Source organism: Solanum dulcamara, chromosome 12 (genome assembly GCF_947179165.1).
Source record: "Solanum dulcamara chromosome 12, daSolDulc1.2, whole genome shotgun sequence".
Taxonomy (NCBI): domain Eukaryota; kingdom Viridiplantae; phylum Streptophyta; class Magnoliopsida; order Solanales; family Solanaceae; genus Solanum; species Solanum dulcamara.
This window is the reverse complement of record NC_077248.1, coordinates 5,235,377-5,254,492: the sequence shown is the minus strand read 5'-3', so window position 1 is coordinate 5,254,492 and position 19,116 is coordinate 5,235,377. Positions and strand designations below refer to the sequence as shown.

The following is a 19,116-nucleotide window of genomic DNA, read 5'->3' as shown; positions in this document are numbered from 1 at the left end:
AAAGGTAAACGTAAAAATCAAACACTATATATAGATGCATAATAACAAACCCAAACCACACAAATTGAAAAACTTAACAATATTTTCACAAATTAATCAATCATAATGAAGGTTTCAGGTGAAAAATTAGTTCCAAATCAATCGGGTACAATTACAATTATCCCAGAAAAATCAGATGATTTATGGGTTTTGTTCAATCTTATCGCCAATGGCGACGTTGTTTCTGCTCCCACCACTAGGAAAATCCAATCTTGTTCAGAGTCGACAAATAAAAAGAACAATTCTAGGATTCAACTTGACCTCGAAGTCAAAGTCGCAGCCGTTGATTATGAGAAAGATTGTTCAATCATTCGTGTTCGCGGCAAGATAGTTACCTCTGGAACTTTTCATACTTTGGAATTGGAAACCAAGAAGGAGTTTAATTTGAGCAAGAAGCGATGGGACGAAGAAACAATTAAGGTTTTGATGGAAGGATCGGGTCAAAACGGTACGACGTATGATCTAGGAGTAATTTTAATAAAGGATAAATCAGCTGAAATTTTGTTGATCGATAAAAACGCAATAAGTGCTACTAGTCATTGTGCAACTATACGATGCGAAAAGCCCTCCAAAAACAACTCGAACTCAGAGAAATTTTTCGATAATTTATTCGTTTCGTTTAGAAAATATATAGATATGAATGTCATACCTTACGTGGTGATCGCAAGCAGTAACTCTATCAAGGATGATTTTCGTACTTACATGTTGCTTGAGGTTCAAAGATGGAAGATAAAACCCATCGAGAGCAACAAATCGCGAATTCTCATGGTGAACAAGAGCAATGTCAAGGATATTTTGAGCGATAAAGTGGTGATGAACGTGATGAAGGGCATGACGAAGAGTGAAATTAACACGAAGGTGCTTGAAGAATTCATGAATATGGTGGTAACTAAATCTGATAAGGTATGTTATGGTTCTAAAAGTGTTGAATATGCGCATGAGTTGCTGGCAATTGAAACACTTTTAATCACCGATAAAATACTGGAAAACAAGGATATTAAACTAAGGAAAAAGTACTCGGAACTGAAGATATCAGTGCATGAAGCTGGTGGAAAAGTTGTACTATTTGGTGATGTTGAAGGACACAGACTTGCTCAAATGACTGGAATTGCTGCAATTTTGAGGTTTCCTATACCTAATATTGATGACTTGGTTTTGTAATTTTTTTTTTTAGTTCTCTTAGATTAGTAGTATTAATTAAAGAATTGGTTTTGTAATGTTTGGTTAGTTATCTTGTTAGATATATTTGCTGGAGAGATTAGTAGTATTAATTGAAGTGTTTTTAAATCACATTCTCCTCTGTTGATACTACAACACTCTTTCTAAAAGGCTTCTGAGTTTGAAAAACTGCATCCTTCACTTTCCCAATGTATTGTTGATGCCTACACAAAAGTTTGTTCAACAGTAAACCAATCAACTAAGCCTCAATCTCAAACCAATTTCGAGCTAATTTCATTCTAATATACTAGATAATTTGCATCGCACAACAAATTAAGCTTTGCTCGCTCGTTATTTATCCAAATCTCTGTAATAACAATTTGGAGATACAACTGTCAATATCGTCAACAAATTCAGTTCAAATACATAGATTAATTATGCAAATTTTGAACTCTAAAATTACAATGCAACTATCAACATCATCAACAAATTCAATTCAAATACATATATTAATTATGCAAATTTTAAACTCCGAAATTACAATTTGGAGGTGCAACTATCAATATCGCCAACAAATTCACTTCAATACTTAGATTATGCAAAATTATTCAGTTCGTGTTTGAACATTTTTTGAATTTTTTTATAAATTAAAAAGACCTTCTCAATTATTTGAGACGGTTATAAAATTAAATAAAAAATTACCATTATATTTAAAAAATGATTCAAATCAATTTGATACGATTATGTTTGATCGATTGAATCAATTTTTTGTATTCTTTTGACACGCTTAGGTGCCATCTCCTATCCTAGCTATGCATAAGTATTATGAGCTCTTAAAGGAAGAGCAGCCGAACAAAGTCCACATAAAAATAAAGTCGATATCCAAGGTATAATATATATTCTATAATTGAATATATTAAATATAAATTAAAGATGATTATAACCTACAATCTATCTATTATATATAATAAAGGAGAAACATAAACAAAGTGATATGACACCTCTCTGTAACCTTCATTTGTATTTATCTTTTTTCTCCTTTTTTGAAATTTTTCATTCATTCTTTCATTAATCAATTTGTTTAATATAGCTTCTTTAAGCTAAGTTCTGCTTCAATGTTTTAGCCTATGAACTTACTGGTTTCACATTTTTTTATGCAGTTCGTTCATAATTAAATAAATTCCATCACATAATTACTACATCTAATTATAGTTTATGAGTTACAAAAAACCTATATCTTTTTACATTCTCTACTTAAATAGTATGTTTCTTCAACTTCATTCTACCTATTTTTTTTATGGCTTAACCAATCTATAAATAACAATCATCTATGGAGTTGTTGAATGTTCATTTTCTTTTTCTTCTTTCTTTTTTATTAGTAGCATATTTTTTTCTTCATTTTTTTCATAGATCATATATTTAATCATCAAATGAGAGGATGTAGAAAAGGTGATGTGATAATATGTTCATCACTTTGATGAAGATCATACATATATTCTTCGGAATTTTTTCATGTGTCATAATAGCAAAACACAAGTTCATCAAGATTAAGAACGAAATTTGATGTTAGTGTAAAATTCATTAAAAAGGATGATCACATTAGTTTGGTACAAGTTCATCAAGATGAAAAAGAAAGTTTGATGGTCTTGGAAGATTCATCAAGAGAAATAGTTAGATTAATTTGATAAAATTGAAATTTGAATGATTTACAAAAATGTATTAGATACACTTTTTGTTGCTTCTTTTATTATTCTCAATTAATTACTTTAAATGCAAAATATACTCTATTACAAAGTTTACACTTTATGTATCAAGGGATAAATTTGTAATATAAAATTAATTATTTTGTTATTGACATAAACTTTTTGGTATTTCAATATATAACTTTTTACCTTCTAAATAATATATATATGTAGCATGATGATGTGACATAATTCTTTGGTCAAAAATTCATATTTTTGTGGCACCTCTCTACCACTATTGCTCTTTATTTTATTTTTTAGTCAATATTTTTGATTTCTTTTTATTCTATTATCCTCAAAATATTTGCCAAAAACTAAAATAAATTTATTACAATAATAATAATAATAATAATTTGTAGTAAGTACTACCACCGCTGATTAGGCGTGTGAACAAAAAATCGATCTCGCCATCAGCTCGACTAAGAGTTCGAATCGAAAAAGTACTACTTTACATAGCTTGTGCATTAATAGTTTTTTTGAAAAATTGACATCCTTACTACAAAATATATTCTAACACTTAGGTTAAACTAGTGTTTGACCATAAATTCTTGGATCAGATTTTGAAATTTTAATTAGAATATTTGTTTGGCAATAAGATTTGATTAAATTTTGAAAAAATAATTTTTAAATATTTCAAGTTCCTAAAAGTTGGCTCGGATCAATTTTTGAAATTTTGGACTTTCACTCACAAACTTCAAAAAAAAATTAAGTAAAATATATGTCTAAATAGAATTTCAAATTTCAAAAATTACATTATTAAAAACTTAAATTTGTATTTGATAAAGTTATGTTTATTAGTATTAAAACCGTACTGTAAAAAATAAATTTTATTTGAAATCAAGTATACTAATATAAAAAATGCATCTCACTTTTAAGCCAAACGTATTAATTGACTTTATTTGGTAGATTTTGCGTGCTTTTTTAGACCCTGGATCACCTTATATTAAAACTAACTAATAAGAAATAAGCTTCCGTTTAGTCAATGATTTTGTGAATAAATATTCTTAAAAAAATAAACTATTATTTATTCATGAAATTTATCCTTAAAAAAATTCAATTTGTATCACTTTTCCTTGCAATACTTTTAATTTTTTTCTACGTAAAAATGCATGTCTAAACACAATTTTAAATTTCAAAAATTATTTTTCAACACAACTTCAAAAGTTTATTTTTCAAATTTCTACTAAACCTATTGCTAAACACTAGCTAATATTGGTATTTTGCCATAATCATAATTAAGTTCACATGCAAATAATAAATATTTTTTAATATATTATTATTATTATTTGCATGTGGGATTTGGGGTAAGAATTTCATAAATATAGGTTATAATTTGGCTCCGCCATTGCAAACCAGATGTATGTTATATCAATTACTTATGTATATAAATTTCATAAATGTCATATAATATAATTTTTTTTTTGTCAAAGTCACTTAATTATAGTTAATTTCTAACAAAAAAATCATAAATTTTTTGACCTTGCTAGTTACTAACACAACATTTCGATGAATCATATTTTTTATTCTATTTTAAAAAATTTAATAAATACATACCCAATTAAAAGGAACTGAACTCATGATTATTTTGAAACAATATTATGGCATGACAACTTATCTTTTTCTGTCAATTTATTCTTGTAAACGTCATAAAAAAGGCAAGCCTTCTGTTGTGAAATTTGTCGTACGTTTGACTTTTTTAATTAACTTAAATTTACTTGGTTGAATGCATAATTAGCGTTTATTGAATTTGTGCAAATACTTAATTGTGGAAAGATTTAGCGGTGTTTTTTTAATATTTTAATTTTTGCAGATAAATTTGGGGTTCGGGTCAATTTAATTCTCTTTAATTAAATTTGTAGTTCTTAAATTAAATAAATAAAGAAAAGAGTATTACTCATCTAGAGTTTGAATTTTTCGATTGATGTGATTTTTTTTGTGTTAGTAAGCGCAAATTTACTCCCCATGTTTCGGAGTTACATATCACCACGTGTTGTATAACGTCTCGCCTTACATCCATTCTCTTAAATTATTTTCAGATTGATAATGACATGATCGTTTGTCCACTTTTCATTGATAACTACATAATTATTATGAGACGTGAATGTGGGGGTGTGGATGTGGGTGTGGGGTCATGGGTGACGGGAGGTTATGATGAAGAAGCAAAAATAAGGTGTGTTAGAGGATGAAAAGACATAATCAATCTCGAATGTTATTGTTTAATTTATTTTTCGTATTTTCACAAGTAAGGCAGCGTCAAAGCTTTATTTGAGTCATTAGCTCTCATTTTTTGACCAAAATATATCAGTCATAATTATTGCATTATTGAAGATAGTGGATATTGGATATTTACTTTATTTTAATAAAATTATCTCAAAAGTATTTTTTTTTTAAAAAAGCTTTAATATTCATGACCTTTCAACTACTTAAGATTTTTACTTTTCAAAACCTTGCATTTCTTATTTCAAATCGTTTTAATAAAAATAATTAACATTATGACTATCCTTATAATCTCAGCGTCAAAGCTTCTTCGCTTGTAACGAATTTTTTAAAATTATAATTGATAATATACACAAGGACTTTTATAAGCCGGACCAATATATAAAAAACAAATAAATAATTATAATAATATTGTAATATTACCACCAAATGTTGTGGGGGATCGGTAAGGACTTTTCCATTTTTAATCAGAGATCTCAGGTTTGAGCGCTGAATACGTAGTCGTTTTTGGTAGAGAGTACTTTGCTTCTTAAAATGGAATTTTCCAACACGAATTTGAATTAATCGGATCCGAAAACGAATATTATATACCAGGTGGAAAATCAAAAAAATTGTAATGTTTATGTGATTATTGTCCCTTGACAAAAATGCCTTAGAATTTTTGTACTATACTCTTTATGACAAGATATTGTCCTAATATTATTCATGTTGTCCTGAGATTTTTCTTTCTGTTTTCTTCTACTCCTCGACCCTACTAATTAACATGTCCACAATGGACAATTTCTTTTAATAATTTTTATGAAATATGAAAAAGTAAATGGTCAGCTAATTCTACTAATATGTACAAATTTATAATCTACCAATAACAATTGAGTAAAATTATATTTAAATTGTGTCAAAGGATACCGTAGTTTTTTTTTAAAATTATTATTATTATCTTGGGGAGAGATGATTAGGTATCGATAACATTACACTTGATATGAGGATAAGGAGGTCGTGTATTGGAATAGAGGATTGTAGGTTGCCGAGCGTTTTTCTTTTCCATCCTAAACTATTTCTTTTATTTGTACATTTGCTTATTCCTAAATTTACGGTACTGCATGCTTATTTTTTTCATTTCATTTATCTTATTATTTTGTTGTTGTTTGTTATTGTTTCTTCCTTTTCATATTTTCTTGAGTTAAAGGTCTATCAAAAATCATCTTTCTATCAGATAGGAATAAAGTCTACTATAAAAGTATGATAAAAATCCTTTAATTATGTAATTTTAAATTAGATAGTTTATTTAAATAATACTATCTCTGTCTCATATTAGATGGACACTTTACATTTTACATGATAATTAAGAAATCATTAATAGATTGTTTATCTTAACTATGTTGCCCTTTGCTCATATTAATTAGTCTCTTGAAAAAAAAAAGTTTTTGGATCTTCAAAATTTGTTTAAACTTCCAAAGCATATTAATTGTAGGGGTAAAATGAAAAAAATTTAATTAATTCTATCTTGATTTGATAAGTGATCAAATAATATGAATAAATATTTTTAATAAGATGCCCATTTAATATGGACGGAGGTGGTAGAAGAATCCATTTTTAAAATTAGAGAGAGTTTTTTAAAAAAGGATGTCAATATTGTGCTTTCCTTTCCTCTTATATGGTAAGAATTGGACTAAAATGATCAAAATACTTAAGCTTGGCATGAATTTAGATATAAGATTTAAAATTTTTGAATATATAAAATTTATATATTTAGATTTTACGCGAAACATATTATAAATTATAATAATTGCTCCCTTTGTTCCATTTTACATAACATAATTTCTGTTTATAGAGTCGAAGAAATTTTTATTTTTTCTTGAAATTATAATTATTTTTTTTGAGATATTTTAAATTGGGGCGTTTTACATAATTGCACAAGTAATTTTTTCAAAAAATTAAATAGCCGTGATGTAGATAGTATATCAATATTGTATATCGTAAAAATAATATATAACTATGTATATATGATGTATAACCATGTATTATATATATTAATAAACACTGGTTATATAATATTTTTACATTACAACAATTCATCTTTCTCAACGAATTAACTTTTCTCTTTCAATCCTGCAACACAAATTTCTTCTAAACAATCCAAAAATTAAATATTAGATCCTCTAAATATTTTGAGTCTTTTCATATATTAAGATTATCTGGTCACTTGTCATCTAAAAACATATCAAAATACTTGTGCTAAACGTTAATTAAACAACTTTGTCAAAACAATCTCTCTTTTTAGTGCTTAAACGTTTAAAACACTCAAATATATTCCCTTAACAAATTAAAATAATATATCTTTCTATTATTAATATTAATGCTCAAAAGTTTAACCACACTTTACGCCTATATATTTGTCCTATATAAGTAACTGGTCCCCAATTCATTCAACGAAATCGAGTTGCAGCTACTATTTTTGATATAGGTTGATAATTAAGTTATGTTAGAGTAATTTTTTAAAGTTGCATAACATTTTCGACACTAAGAAAATTGATTTTAGGATTCTTTTAAATTCATTATCTTAACATTATTTTTTTTAACGAAAAATATATTTGATCTAAATCTCAAATTCATTTTGACGTATATTTATGAGTAAGATTCAATGAGCTTTAGGTGATGGAAATAGTTCAGGTCCCCACAGTTTAATGGGCATTCAATGAGAATTTCAACAAACAAACGGGGCCTTAACTGTATAAATATACACAATTTTGGCCATTTCTCCCCCTCTTCAAGTTTTTCTTCATCTGCTATAACCCTTGGCCGACAAACTACGCCGCCGGGAAATATCAACATCTCCGGCCACCGCCGGATTATACAATTACGTATTTAATCTTCATTATACATCCGGACGTAGGAAATGGAGGTTCTTCGTTTTACTGCCGTGAAGTCATTGAATTCCTGCGTCCATCCCGAATTCACGGCGACGAGCTTCGTCATTGTTCCTATTAACACTGTGAAAGCTTCCGGAACGAGGAGAAGCAAAAGGAAGGCGTTCATTCGTGCTAAGGCGACGGAGATCTTGTCATCTCCAGCTACGGTAAGGGAGCCGTTGCAGGCGGCGCCGGTAGAGGCACCGTCGGCTCCGGTTCCGTTGCTACGAGTTTCTCCCAGCTCGTTGCAGTGTGAGCCGGGATTTTTGATACCGAATAGTCCGGTTCTAGGTAGTGGTGGTTTGATCGGGTACGAGTATTTGACAAACATCTTGTCGTCGAAAGTGTATGATGTAGCTTATGAGACGCCTTTGCAGAAAGCGCCTAAGCTCTCAGAAAGATTGGGAGTTAATGTGTGGCTCAAAAGAGAGGATCTTCAGCCCGTAAGTATCTTTTTATCTGTTTTGTTCTCTGCAATCAATATTGCATAAGTTGTTAAAAGTTTGAATATTTGGTGTTAAGTGAAATTCTTTTAAGCAGCCCTTTTCCTGTTTCTCTGATGGATTTCTTTGGTTCTGTCTATGTGAATATATTTCTGTATCAATTCATAGGTTTATTCTCTGCTATTGGCCTTGTCACTCTTTAACCACTGAAGGTTTATGGTTGGGATTAAGGTGTAGTAGTTGCTGTTGTGTAGAAGGAATTTCTTTAGAATTAGTATATTAAAAGCTGAAATCTCCTACTCTCTGAGAGAATTTTATGTTACTAAGAGAGAATTTGGCACTCCCTCCGTTTTAATTTGTTTGTTTTGTTTGACTTGCACGTAGTTTAGATTTTTGAATTTTGTAGTCTTAAATTAAATTAAAGATATGTGAAATGTACCAAAATGTACTTTAAAAATTGAAATTAAAGAGTTGCTAAAAATGCAAAAAAAAAACATTTTTTTGAAATGGACTAAAAAGGAAAGTAAGACAAAAAAATGGAAATGAGTGAATATGTCAAGATATCATCTGAGAAAACGATTTCAAAGTGTTTGATTACCTTAACTTGTGGTGGATGATGTTGAAGACTCTAACATCTCACTTTTTTCCATCCCCTAAAAGAAAAGCTGCGTCTTGAGATCCTAATTGCCATGGTTCCGCTGCATCACAAGGAGCAATTGTGAGGAATAGCCATTCTAGAAAAATCATTATCCAAAGCTGCATAAGGGAACCAAGGCAAATTGTGTGTCTTGACTTCTTATTTTTTTCTTTTCCATAAATGTTCAGCTGAAAGATTATGCAATCCTTTTATGGCAGAACACAGTTATTTTGACAGAAACTTGTTGTCCTGAAGTACGTCCGGTAGTTAGTGATTTAGCTATTATTTACATTTCTATTCTCTCTAATTTCTGGAACTAAAAACCTTATCAATTGGCTGATGTAGCTTCAACTCTCTGTCTTTCCACGTGGAGTTGTAATGTACTTCACTGTATAAGAATGTGTCAGGATTGTTCTGTTCTGGAAAAGCTGAACCTCCTAGCTATGCCAAGAGCCAGTTTTCGCAATTTGGCATTTGCTTTGTGGTAGAAAGGTTGGGAAATTAGGACTAAAGAATTGGGTGCTATACCTTAATGTACAAAGCAATCATGTAAGGTAAAGGGATGTCTTAGTGATTGTGTTTTTGGAATGAAGTCCTTCTTAACTATGAATTCCCATGGAGTGACAATTGGCGGGCTGCAGAGGTATGTTTGAGACGTTCAGAAATCTATAAACTATTGTGTATATGTTGTACCTTTAAGATAGTGTGTGCGGAAAGTGAAGCAGTTGGACCTCCTCCTGTGCTGGGGCTAGTGGAAAATTTAGGTTGCTTTGGATCTTAATTATTTGAATATTTGCTCAAGTTGTTGGATCTTGGTCAGCAAATATTTGTCTATACAAACATTTTCTTTTAATTTTTTCTTTTTAAACTTTGATAGGAAGATTCTAAATTGTTCAAGGATTGTCTCATTCTATTTTGATTATGCTTCAAATATTTGAAATTTAAGGAATCTTTATAAGTCACCTACTGTGATCTGATTGCTTAAGAACATGCATGTTAGGCATTTTTCTCTTATTGTGATCTTTCCCCTTTGAGCCAAACTCCACTAAGACTCAAAGTGGAAATTGACTCTAATCTGTCAGTTCTTTGGCTTTGATCCGCTGTTGGTAAATTTTTTGGATGATTTAAGGCTTCTCTTGTCGGGTTTTATATTAGGTTAAGTACCTTGGAAAAGAAAAGGCAAAATAGGCAGTGGTTTTGTGCTTATCAAATTGATTCTGGACTCAGACCAGAGTTTGTCTGCTATTTATGTTGCATTTTCTTCGATTAGTTGATCTTCAGCTTATGATTATGTTAGCTTGCCTAGTTTCTTGTTCAGCTCAACCTTAAATTTGTGTCCTAGATCAAGGGGATCAAGTTATAAAAAGGGTGAAAGTACTTAAACTTGTATACCCTATGGTTATCTCTTTTTGTATCTTTTGTTCCCTAAATGTTATTCCCCTAAAGTTTTTGACATAGAAAACTTGTTCCACTTCTATAGGCTGTCATTCTGCTGACTCCCAACCCCCAACCCCCAACCACCACCACCCACACACACACAAGGAAAAATAGAAGACGTTCTTATTGCTGGAAATACAAATCTTCGGCACTGGAGTAAAGTCGGCTCTGTAAATCTGATATACTCGTATTGATAGGTCTTCTCGTTCAAAATCAGAGGAGCTTACAATATGATGGCAAAACTCCCTAAAGAGCAGTTGGAAAAAGGGGTTATATGCTCATCAGCTGGAAACCATGCACAAGGTGTTGCACTATCCGCTCAGAGACTTGGCTGCGATGCTGTGATTGCCATGCCTGTTACTACACCAGACATCAAAGTTAGGATTGTTGAATTACACTTTTGGTTTGATAGCTTCCATTTTGAATGAATCCTGTTATTTTAAGGTTATCCATTTTTCTGAAACCACGTTCTTCTTTGAGCAGTGGAAATCAGTTAAGAGCTTGGGAGCTACTGTTGTTCTTGTAGGGGACTCATATGATGAAGCTCAAGCATATGCCAAAGAGCGGGCCGAAGCTGAAGGCCGCACATTCATCCCTCCTTTTGATCACCCAGATGTCATCGTAGGGCAAGGTACAGTAGGGATGGAGATAAATCGCCAACTCAAAGATAGCATTCATGCAATCTTTGTGCCTGTTGGAGGAGGGGGGCTTATAGCTGGTATTGCTGCTTATTTGAAAAGGGTTGCCCCTGATATAAAGATTATTGGAGTTGAACCACTTGATGCAAATGCGTTGGCATTATCATTACAGCATGGTCAGAGAGTAATGCTGGACCAAGTTGGGGGGTTTGCAGATGGTGTAGCTGTTAAAGTGGTTGGTGAAGAGACTTATCGTCTCTGCGAGGAATTAATAGATGGCGTAGTCCTAGTTGGTCGTGATGCTATATGTGCATCTATAAAGGTTAGCCATCATCTTTTATTTTACATGTTGGTCTTCATCTGGATTAAATCTTTGCCAACTGGTTTTTACTGAGGACTTAAGTTTCTCAATGCTTGTATATGTGCTCCCTGAAGCACTACCGGTCAAATGAGACTGAGCTTTCGAGGAGTAGAGATCGAGCGTCGAAATACCACGAAAGGGTGAATGATCTCCAACTGGTTCTTACTGAGGACTTAAGTTTCTCAATGCTTGTATATGTGCTCCCTGAAGCACTACCGGTCAAATGAGACTAACAGTTGAACATTTTTTGTCAGTTACCTCTCTTTCTTTGCAAGAAAGTATCACGCAGCCCTCTTGTGTTATATATATGATGATACTATTTATCAATGCTTTATAAGATGGCCTGAGTGGGTTCGTCTAAGAAAAAACATGAGTCGTAAAAGAAAACTGAAACATTCTGGAAAAAACATAAAAAATTGCAGGAAGCTATGAAGTCGATGCCAACATAGAACTTCTGTCGAATGGAAATGTTTTTTCTTAGAGATATACATGGTCAATTTTCATGCAGAAAGTCTAATAGCTGTTGGATAGATAGCACGAGTTGTAAAACTTTTGATGTGACAGTCATTGCTCATTTGGATAGGACATGTTTGAAGAGAAAAGAAGCATATTGGAGCCTGCAGGTGCACTTGCTCTTGCTGGAGCCGAGGCATACTGCAAATACTATGGCCTCAAGGGTGAAAATGTAGTAGCAATAACTAGTGGAGCCAACATGAACTTTGACAGGCTTAGATTGGTAACTGAACTCGCAGATGTTGGTAGACAGCGAGAAGCTGTTCTTGCTACTTTTATGCCAGAAGACCCAGGAAGCTTCAAAAAGTTCGCTGAAATGGTGGGTCACCTAGAGCACTTAAATATGGATTTTAAAGTAGTGCACTTTTGAGTTACCAGTTTCAAAAAAAAAAAGCAGCACACTTTTGACTAGCAGACTGAAACATTAACTTGATTACAGGTAGGACCAGTGAATATCACTGAATTCAAGTACAGATACAATTCTGATAAAGAAAGAGCTCTAGTACTTTACAGGCAAGGTCTCCTTGATCTTTTAAAGAAATTTTTGTGTTATTTTAGCGTTAATTTTAGTATTTATTAACACTAACACTTTATTCATGAAAGGACATCAACTAATTATTAAATATTTCCAGTTATTTGCCTCTCTATCAATCCGTTATATAACCTATGATAAAGCCAGTGTTGTTAAATTTTATTTAATTAAATCCAATTCTATTCATTGTTTCATGACCTTTTTTTAATGCGCAGTGTTGGTCTTCACACAACATTAGAACTTGAAGGAATGGTGGAGAGAATGGAATCAGCAGATCTGCAAACCATTAATCTTACAGACAATGACTTGGTCAAAGATCATCTTAGGCATTTGGTAATGTTTTAGGTCTCCTTTATCGTGTTGATATTTTTATTTTGTATAGAACTGTATGTATTGTTACTCTATTCGTTTGAATATTTTAGCTTTTACTACTATATTAAGAAACTTAATGACAATTTACCGTAATGAAATAATGTTTTTGTCTCTTGAGATTTTTAATTCTTAAGAGTAGATTTGTGGAGAAATTAGGTTTAACTCCTCTTAAGTGTTGAGATGTTTTATTTTGTTCTTTGTTTAATGTATTATGTAGTGTTCATTGGATATTGATCTCTCTCTCTCTCTCTCTCCAGATGGGTGGTAGAACAAATGTTCATAATGAGCTTTTGTGTCGATTCATTTTTCCCGAGAAGCCTGGTGCTTTGATGAAGTTTTTAGATGCCTTCAGCCCACGTTGGAATATAAGTTTGTTTCATTATCGTGCACAGGTAATATAGAATCTCATTCTTCTAGTTCAGTTCTTCCCTTTGTTGGTGTTGGCCTGCAGTTTATCTGCTATTATATTGGAGTAATTTGTTCGATCTTTTCTTTTGTCCTGAAAGGGAGATACTGGTGCAAATGTGCTAGTCGGGATCCAAGTTCTACAGGATGAGGTAGTTGAGTTCCAGGAACGGGCAGACAGTCTTGGTTATGAATATGCAGTGGAGAGTCTCAATGAGGCATTCCAGCTCATAATGCATTGAAAAAGGTGTTGCCTGTTGTGACTTGCTCTTGGACTTGTTGCAAAGAAAATAACGTGGTATTCGTCGACTTCACTTTCGCCTCGTTAGTCAGATCATTTTGAATCCTCCTCGGCAACGGAAGATGCGTGTTTCATATAGAGCCAGTGTACTAGATGATTTTAGGCGAGTCTTTATCTTGTGTGTATAAGCTATTTGTGTGTTATCTAAAGGCCTCTAGTTCCATGAATAAACCATTTCACTTTAAAGCTGATCCTAGGAGTTCTTTCTTCTGCTTCAACTTTGGCCTTCAATCCCAACTTCATCACGTTGTTCTATTGAAAATATCTTTGTTTTCTGGTGGTTGTCTTGTTTTAGTTCTTGGTCCGCTTTTCTTTTTGTCAGATGTGTTTGGATTTGATCTTAATTTTTTTTCTTGTAGAACAAAGAGTTCAACGTTAAGGAACAAAACTTGAGCCTTCTTTTAGAGCTAATAGTTACAGAGAAATCCTTTTTCTTCTTTTCAAGTTTAGTTCGTCATTAATGGTTAATTTGTTCTGGATACTTTTAATATGTGAACTCACTATTACTACTGTGCCTTCTGATATCCATTTGAACTTTTGTTGTTTTTAAGTTGAGTAAAAGTAAATTTTTATTTTCCCTCGACTAGAAGTCTGCACTTTCATGGCCAAGCATCTAAATGTCACTTTATATAGAAGCTTGGATAGTATTTTGCATTTCATTTGCTCCTATTGAGCGTCCTCTCATTTTACCATATGGAATACAAGATCATCCTTCAACAAAAACTGGAGGAGGAAAAAGAAGAAAACAACAAAATAGAAACCTCAATACTCCAGGATCAGAACTTCCTGTAATTCACTCTCCTCTTGATGCTTTTTCATTCTTCTCATCGACTACAGTCTACAGGTACCAGTTATTATACATTACACAAATTAAACATTGGAAACCTAGCTAGCTCTGTACGTCACTCCTCATACCCAATACAACATCTCGTTAATATGAACACCTGAATCCCACCACACCAGCCTTTCGAGTTCAACCGCCTGTAGTGTATATAGGAGTTTTCTGTGAAACTTGCCCTAAACAACTTTTACCAGGAGCAAGTTAGGGTTCGTAAGGGGGAGGTTAAATTTGTTACGCTTCTTAGGAAAACGTATCAAATTCAAAAAAAATCTGCATATATATGTATACCTATATAGTTCGAGCCAAAAGTAGTGGGTTTCAGTTGAACTCATAGAACCCACCTTCTGATCCAAATTGAATGAAGGATCATATGAAAAACATCATATCTTTTAGGAGGAAAATTGACGTCAAATGTCTTCTTAGTTTTAGGCCTCTCTTCTTTCTTTTTTTTGAGGTATTGACATCAAAATTTTCTTCAGATTATATATCACTTGGAAATCATTTCAACAGCAAATTTTTTCCAGTTCAACACATCACTAATAGGTGCAATATAATGATCCTTCAATAGTACTGGAACACATCCCATGTAAAGTGCCTCAACCATTCTTGGACTAGCCACTTTAATAACCACTAGGACAAATACTGTACTTACTCTCTCTTATCATGCCATAATATGACACATTCTTAGGAAGGTACTTGTGAATTTCGACTTCTGCATCATCTTCCCCCATTGTTCCATTAGTACTTGCCTTATGTAGCCATGAATGCCTTCCTGGTAGAAAACTAAACAGAACGTTGGGACGGAGATGGCCCTCCAATTAAGCCTTTCATTGTGCCCTGAGGGAGATAGATTTCTGGTCAAGTTACATCCTTTGATGGATTGTGTTAGTGTGAACATTTTAACATTTTATTAAATTGCAATTTTAGCAATTGTCCATTGATGACATTTAATGTCATCTTTATTATTCTTTCTTTAGTGCATAAAAATGTCTTTCATTATCATCTTTATTTAGTGCAAGACTAAATCATTCCATTATGTATTTTTAATCTAATTATCACTAATAAGTGGTGCACTAAATCATTCTATTATGTATTTTTAATCTAATTATCACTAATAAGTGGTGCACTAAATCATAATGGTGCACTAAATCATAATGGTACACTAAATGATGATAATGATGACATTCTATTATTTTTTCATCTTTGTATGATTTTCTCTCCTATAAATAGAGAGGTCTTCTTTGTTTTGAATATAAAAATAAAAGAAGAAAAAATTGAGAGAGTTAAGTTTATATAAAAAGAGAGTTCTTATTAGTTGAAGGGAGGTGTTCTTTGTATAGAGTTTTAAACTCAACTCTTGTCCAGAGTTTGTTGAGTTACATTTTTGTGATAAGGCTGTTGTATCCTGGAGGGGACAAGTCAAGAGGACTACTGCTGGACCAGTGAAACGATTTACTGCAGTGGGCTTGAATCTCCTTAAAGAGAGCGAGATATCCGCGCCTCAGCCAAGAAGTGAAGTTAATTTCTTCATTTTATTTTTCAATTGTAATTTGTAATCTTATATATTCACCATCAGATTGAATCTTTCAGAAGTGTTCCCGTTGGATAGTACTCTAATGGAGTTCTTGAACAAGTATGGAGCTGCGGTTGAAATTTCAGGAGCCTGCAATTTATATAGCTATAACTTAGAAAAAAGACTTGAGAAGTAACATACACTAATTCATATTCATTCAAGAAAATATCAAAATGATCTCAAGACCTACAACTTACCTACAAATTAACTATGATTCTTAGGCCTTTGCTTATAACAAACCTCTTGAATTGGAATTTTCTTTATTTTGTGTGTTGATGCATTTCTTCAACTGTCTTTTAGTACTAGGGTAGTGTAAAGAATGGGAAATCATTGCTGTTAGCTAATCGTCCTGTATTTGCTCGACTTTAACAGAACTCCAGCATGGACGGAATGGATTCTACGTCTCAAAATACTTCAGGTGAGAGGTCTGAATTATCTCTCTTCTTTTGATTATAGTTTGAAAGTACCCTTTGTTATATTTCACGCAGAGCTCCATCATGTTCAAGGGCAGATACAAAACAATTTGCTAATGACCCTAAAGTATACCCGAGGATAAAATTAAGATGTTTTGTACAGTAGAAGAGTAAATCTGACCCTTGGGAAAAGAAACAGCATTCCTTTAGTGATCAGATCCAAGGATTCTATTCCAATAAGTGTACTTTCTGGAAATGCTATCAATATAATCAGAAGCTGCATTCTTTATAGGACCCCATTCATGAGAATCAACAACATAAACATAGCTTACAATTGAAAACACACTGAATGGAAGGAAACAAACATGAAATATATGAAATCATTCGTATGAAACTTGCTAAATCTTGAAATGTTTTTCCATTTCCATGTAGCTACTGCAAATTCCAAGTAAAGAATCTTAATTCTGTAGCTGAAAAATCAAGAAACCTGTACTCAAAACAATGTAGTTCGGGCTTTCTAAATATTTTGTCATGCTTGCGTTTGATCCTCCTAAAATACACTACTTTTGGAGGATCCAACGGACACTTTATGACAATGTTTGAAGAGTCCAGACAATGTAACATAGACTCAAAATATCAGTGCAAGGAACAAAAGTTTAACATATATAAATCCAAATTCTTGTTATGGATATTGATAGTGTCATCCTTTGTTATGTTAACAATTGGCAAATCTCCATGCAGATACAACAACAACAACCTAGTGAAATCCCACAACGTGGGTCTTGGGAGGGTAAAGTGTATGCAGACCTTACTCCTATCAAGGTAGGACGGTTGTTTTCGAAAGACCCTTGGCTAAAAAAAAAAGCATAAAAAGAGGTTAGATAAGGCTAAGAAATTCAAAGCGATTTGTAAAGCAAATAATGAAAGCTTTACAAATAAAATAGAGTAATCAAAGTACAGAAAGTAATAGATAATAACAGAAATTAGAGCACAAGAAATCATAATGTGTCAATGCGCCTATTAATAAGGAAGCATAACGCGACTATGTACTAGCCTTCTACCATAATGTGGGTCCTCCACACTCTCATATCTAAGGTCATGTTCTCGGTAAGCTGTAACTGCGTCATGTCCTGTCTAATCACCTCTTCCTAATATTTCTTCGGCCTACTCCTATCTCTTCTGAAATCATCCATTGCCAACCGCTCACACCTCCGCACTGGAGCATCTGTGTCTCTCCTCCTCACATGCCCAAATCTCCATGCAGATAATAAGAAAAAATACATTGACTTCAATTGGAAAGGCAGGAAACTCACCAAGTGAGTTAGACGTTAATTCTAGTGTTAAAGCTCTACGCACTAACAATGTAAATTAAATTAAAACAATCTCGTAATTTATAGGATAATTACAGGTAAATCTATTTAATAAGCATTGATTTGTAATTTACTTAAATTATGTTAGCAACTTATGATAAATAAAACTTATTTGGAGATGAACTAATAAGTCGTTAACAACTGTACAACTTAAAGTTAAAACATGGTATGTTTTCAACATCCCACAAATCCTCTTGGGTAGAAGTGATAGGCATTTCTAAGTAGGCATGTGCTTGGTTATGTTTAATTATATTTATCTTTAAATTAAAGTTTAAATTACTATATCACACTATCATGCATGAAATAGTACTATAATGCATAACTTTTAATTGGGTATTAATCACCAACCAAATGTTGTATTAATTAATTGATGTGGGGATTATTTTTGTCTGATACGACCAACTAAATGTTGCATTAGTTATACGAAATTTAAATTTTATAAGTGAAATTCCAATATAATGTCACGAAGTTTTACACGTGAAAATCTAAAAAACTTTATGACAACAACTAATTTTTTAAAAAAGATACAAAAAAAAATATTCGGTGTTCGCTATTTCTAAATTTAAGAGGTTGAAAGGGCAAAAAAAAAAATGTAAAGCATAATAGTCTGATCATTTTTTTTATCTCTAGATTGAATCAATATGAGTTATCGTGGGATGATTGAGATCTTTTTATTTTCAAAGCTTGTTTGGCATTATTGTTGGGAGGCCAAAAACATTTATTTTGAGAAAAAAAAATTTTTGGAGGAAAATCAAGGTGTTTGGCTAATCAATAAAATTGTTTTTAAGTGAAAGCAAAAACAGTTTTTCTGTTGTTGGGAAGAAGCTAAAAATTTCTACTTCTTAAAAAAAGTAAATGCAGAAAATTATTTTTTTCAAGACTAAAATACCCTTGTCATATAAACATATTTACCGATATATCCCTTATATTTAATTTGTGGAATGGTTTTTAAATTTATTTTTCTTAATTTTTTAATTATATTTTAATCATCATGTTAATAAGATATCAATATTTAATTTTTTTTTATTAATCTATGTATACAATTTAATTAAATTTTTTATAATTGATATTTAAAATAATTTATCTATAAAATAATCTTATAGATCCCTACAAAATGAGTCCTGTAATGCCCAAATTCAAATTTAGTCAAACTTCTATTACTAATATTAGACATCGAGTAGAAAACTATAAAAAAAAAAAAAAAAAAAAAAAAAA

General features: G+C 32.0%; 2 protein-coding genes and 1 pseudogene across 2 annotated transcripts; 2 read left to right on the top strand and 1 right to left on the bottom strand.

Annotated features, from left to right (window-relative positions):
• The first annotated feature begins 105 nt into the window (after window positions 1-105).
• Window positions 106-1,200, top strand: LOC129876887 (protein PELOTA 1-like). The gene has a single exon (XM_055952366.1). The coding sequence runs from the start codon at window positions 106-108 to the stop codon at window positions 1,198-1,200; it is 1,095 nt and encodes a 364-aa protein (XP_055808341.1).
• A 6,711-nt stretch (window positions 1,201-7,911) lies between these two features.
• On the top strand, window positions 7,912-14,108 carry LOC129876102 (threonine dehydratase 1 biosynthetic, chloroplastic). Its single transcript, XM_055951425.1, has 8 exons — window positions 7,912-8,508; window positions 10,780-10,959; window positions 11,066-11,542; window positions 12,165-12,413; window positions 12,534-12,607; window positions 12,842-12,959; window positions 13,256-13,390; window positions 13,505-14,108. Exons 1-8 carry the CDS (start codon window positions 8,053-8,055, stop codon window positions 13,643-13,645), a joined length of 1,830 nt encoding a protein of 609 aa, XP_055807400.1. The 5' UTR covers window positions 7,912-8,052; the 3' UTR covers window positions 13,646-14,108.
• Window positions 14,109-14,873: 765 nt separating this feature from the next.
• LOC129876885 (probable glycosyltransferase At5g03795) lies at window positions 14,874-16,893 on the bottom strand (annotated as a pseudogene).
• Window positions 16,894-19,116: the final 2,223 nt, after the last annotated feature.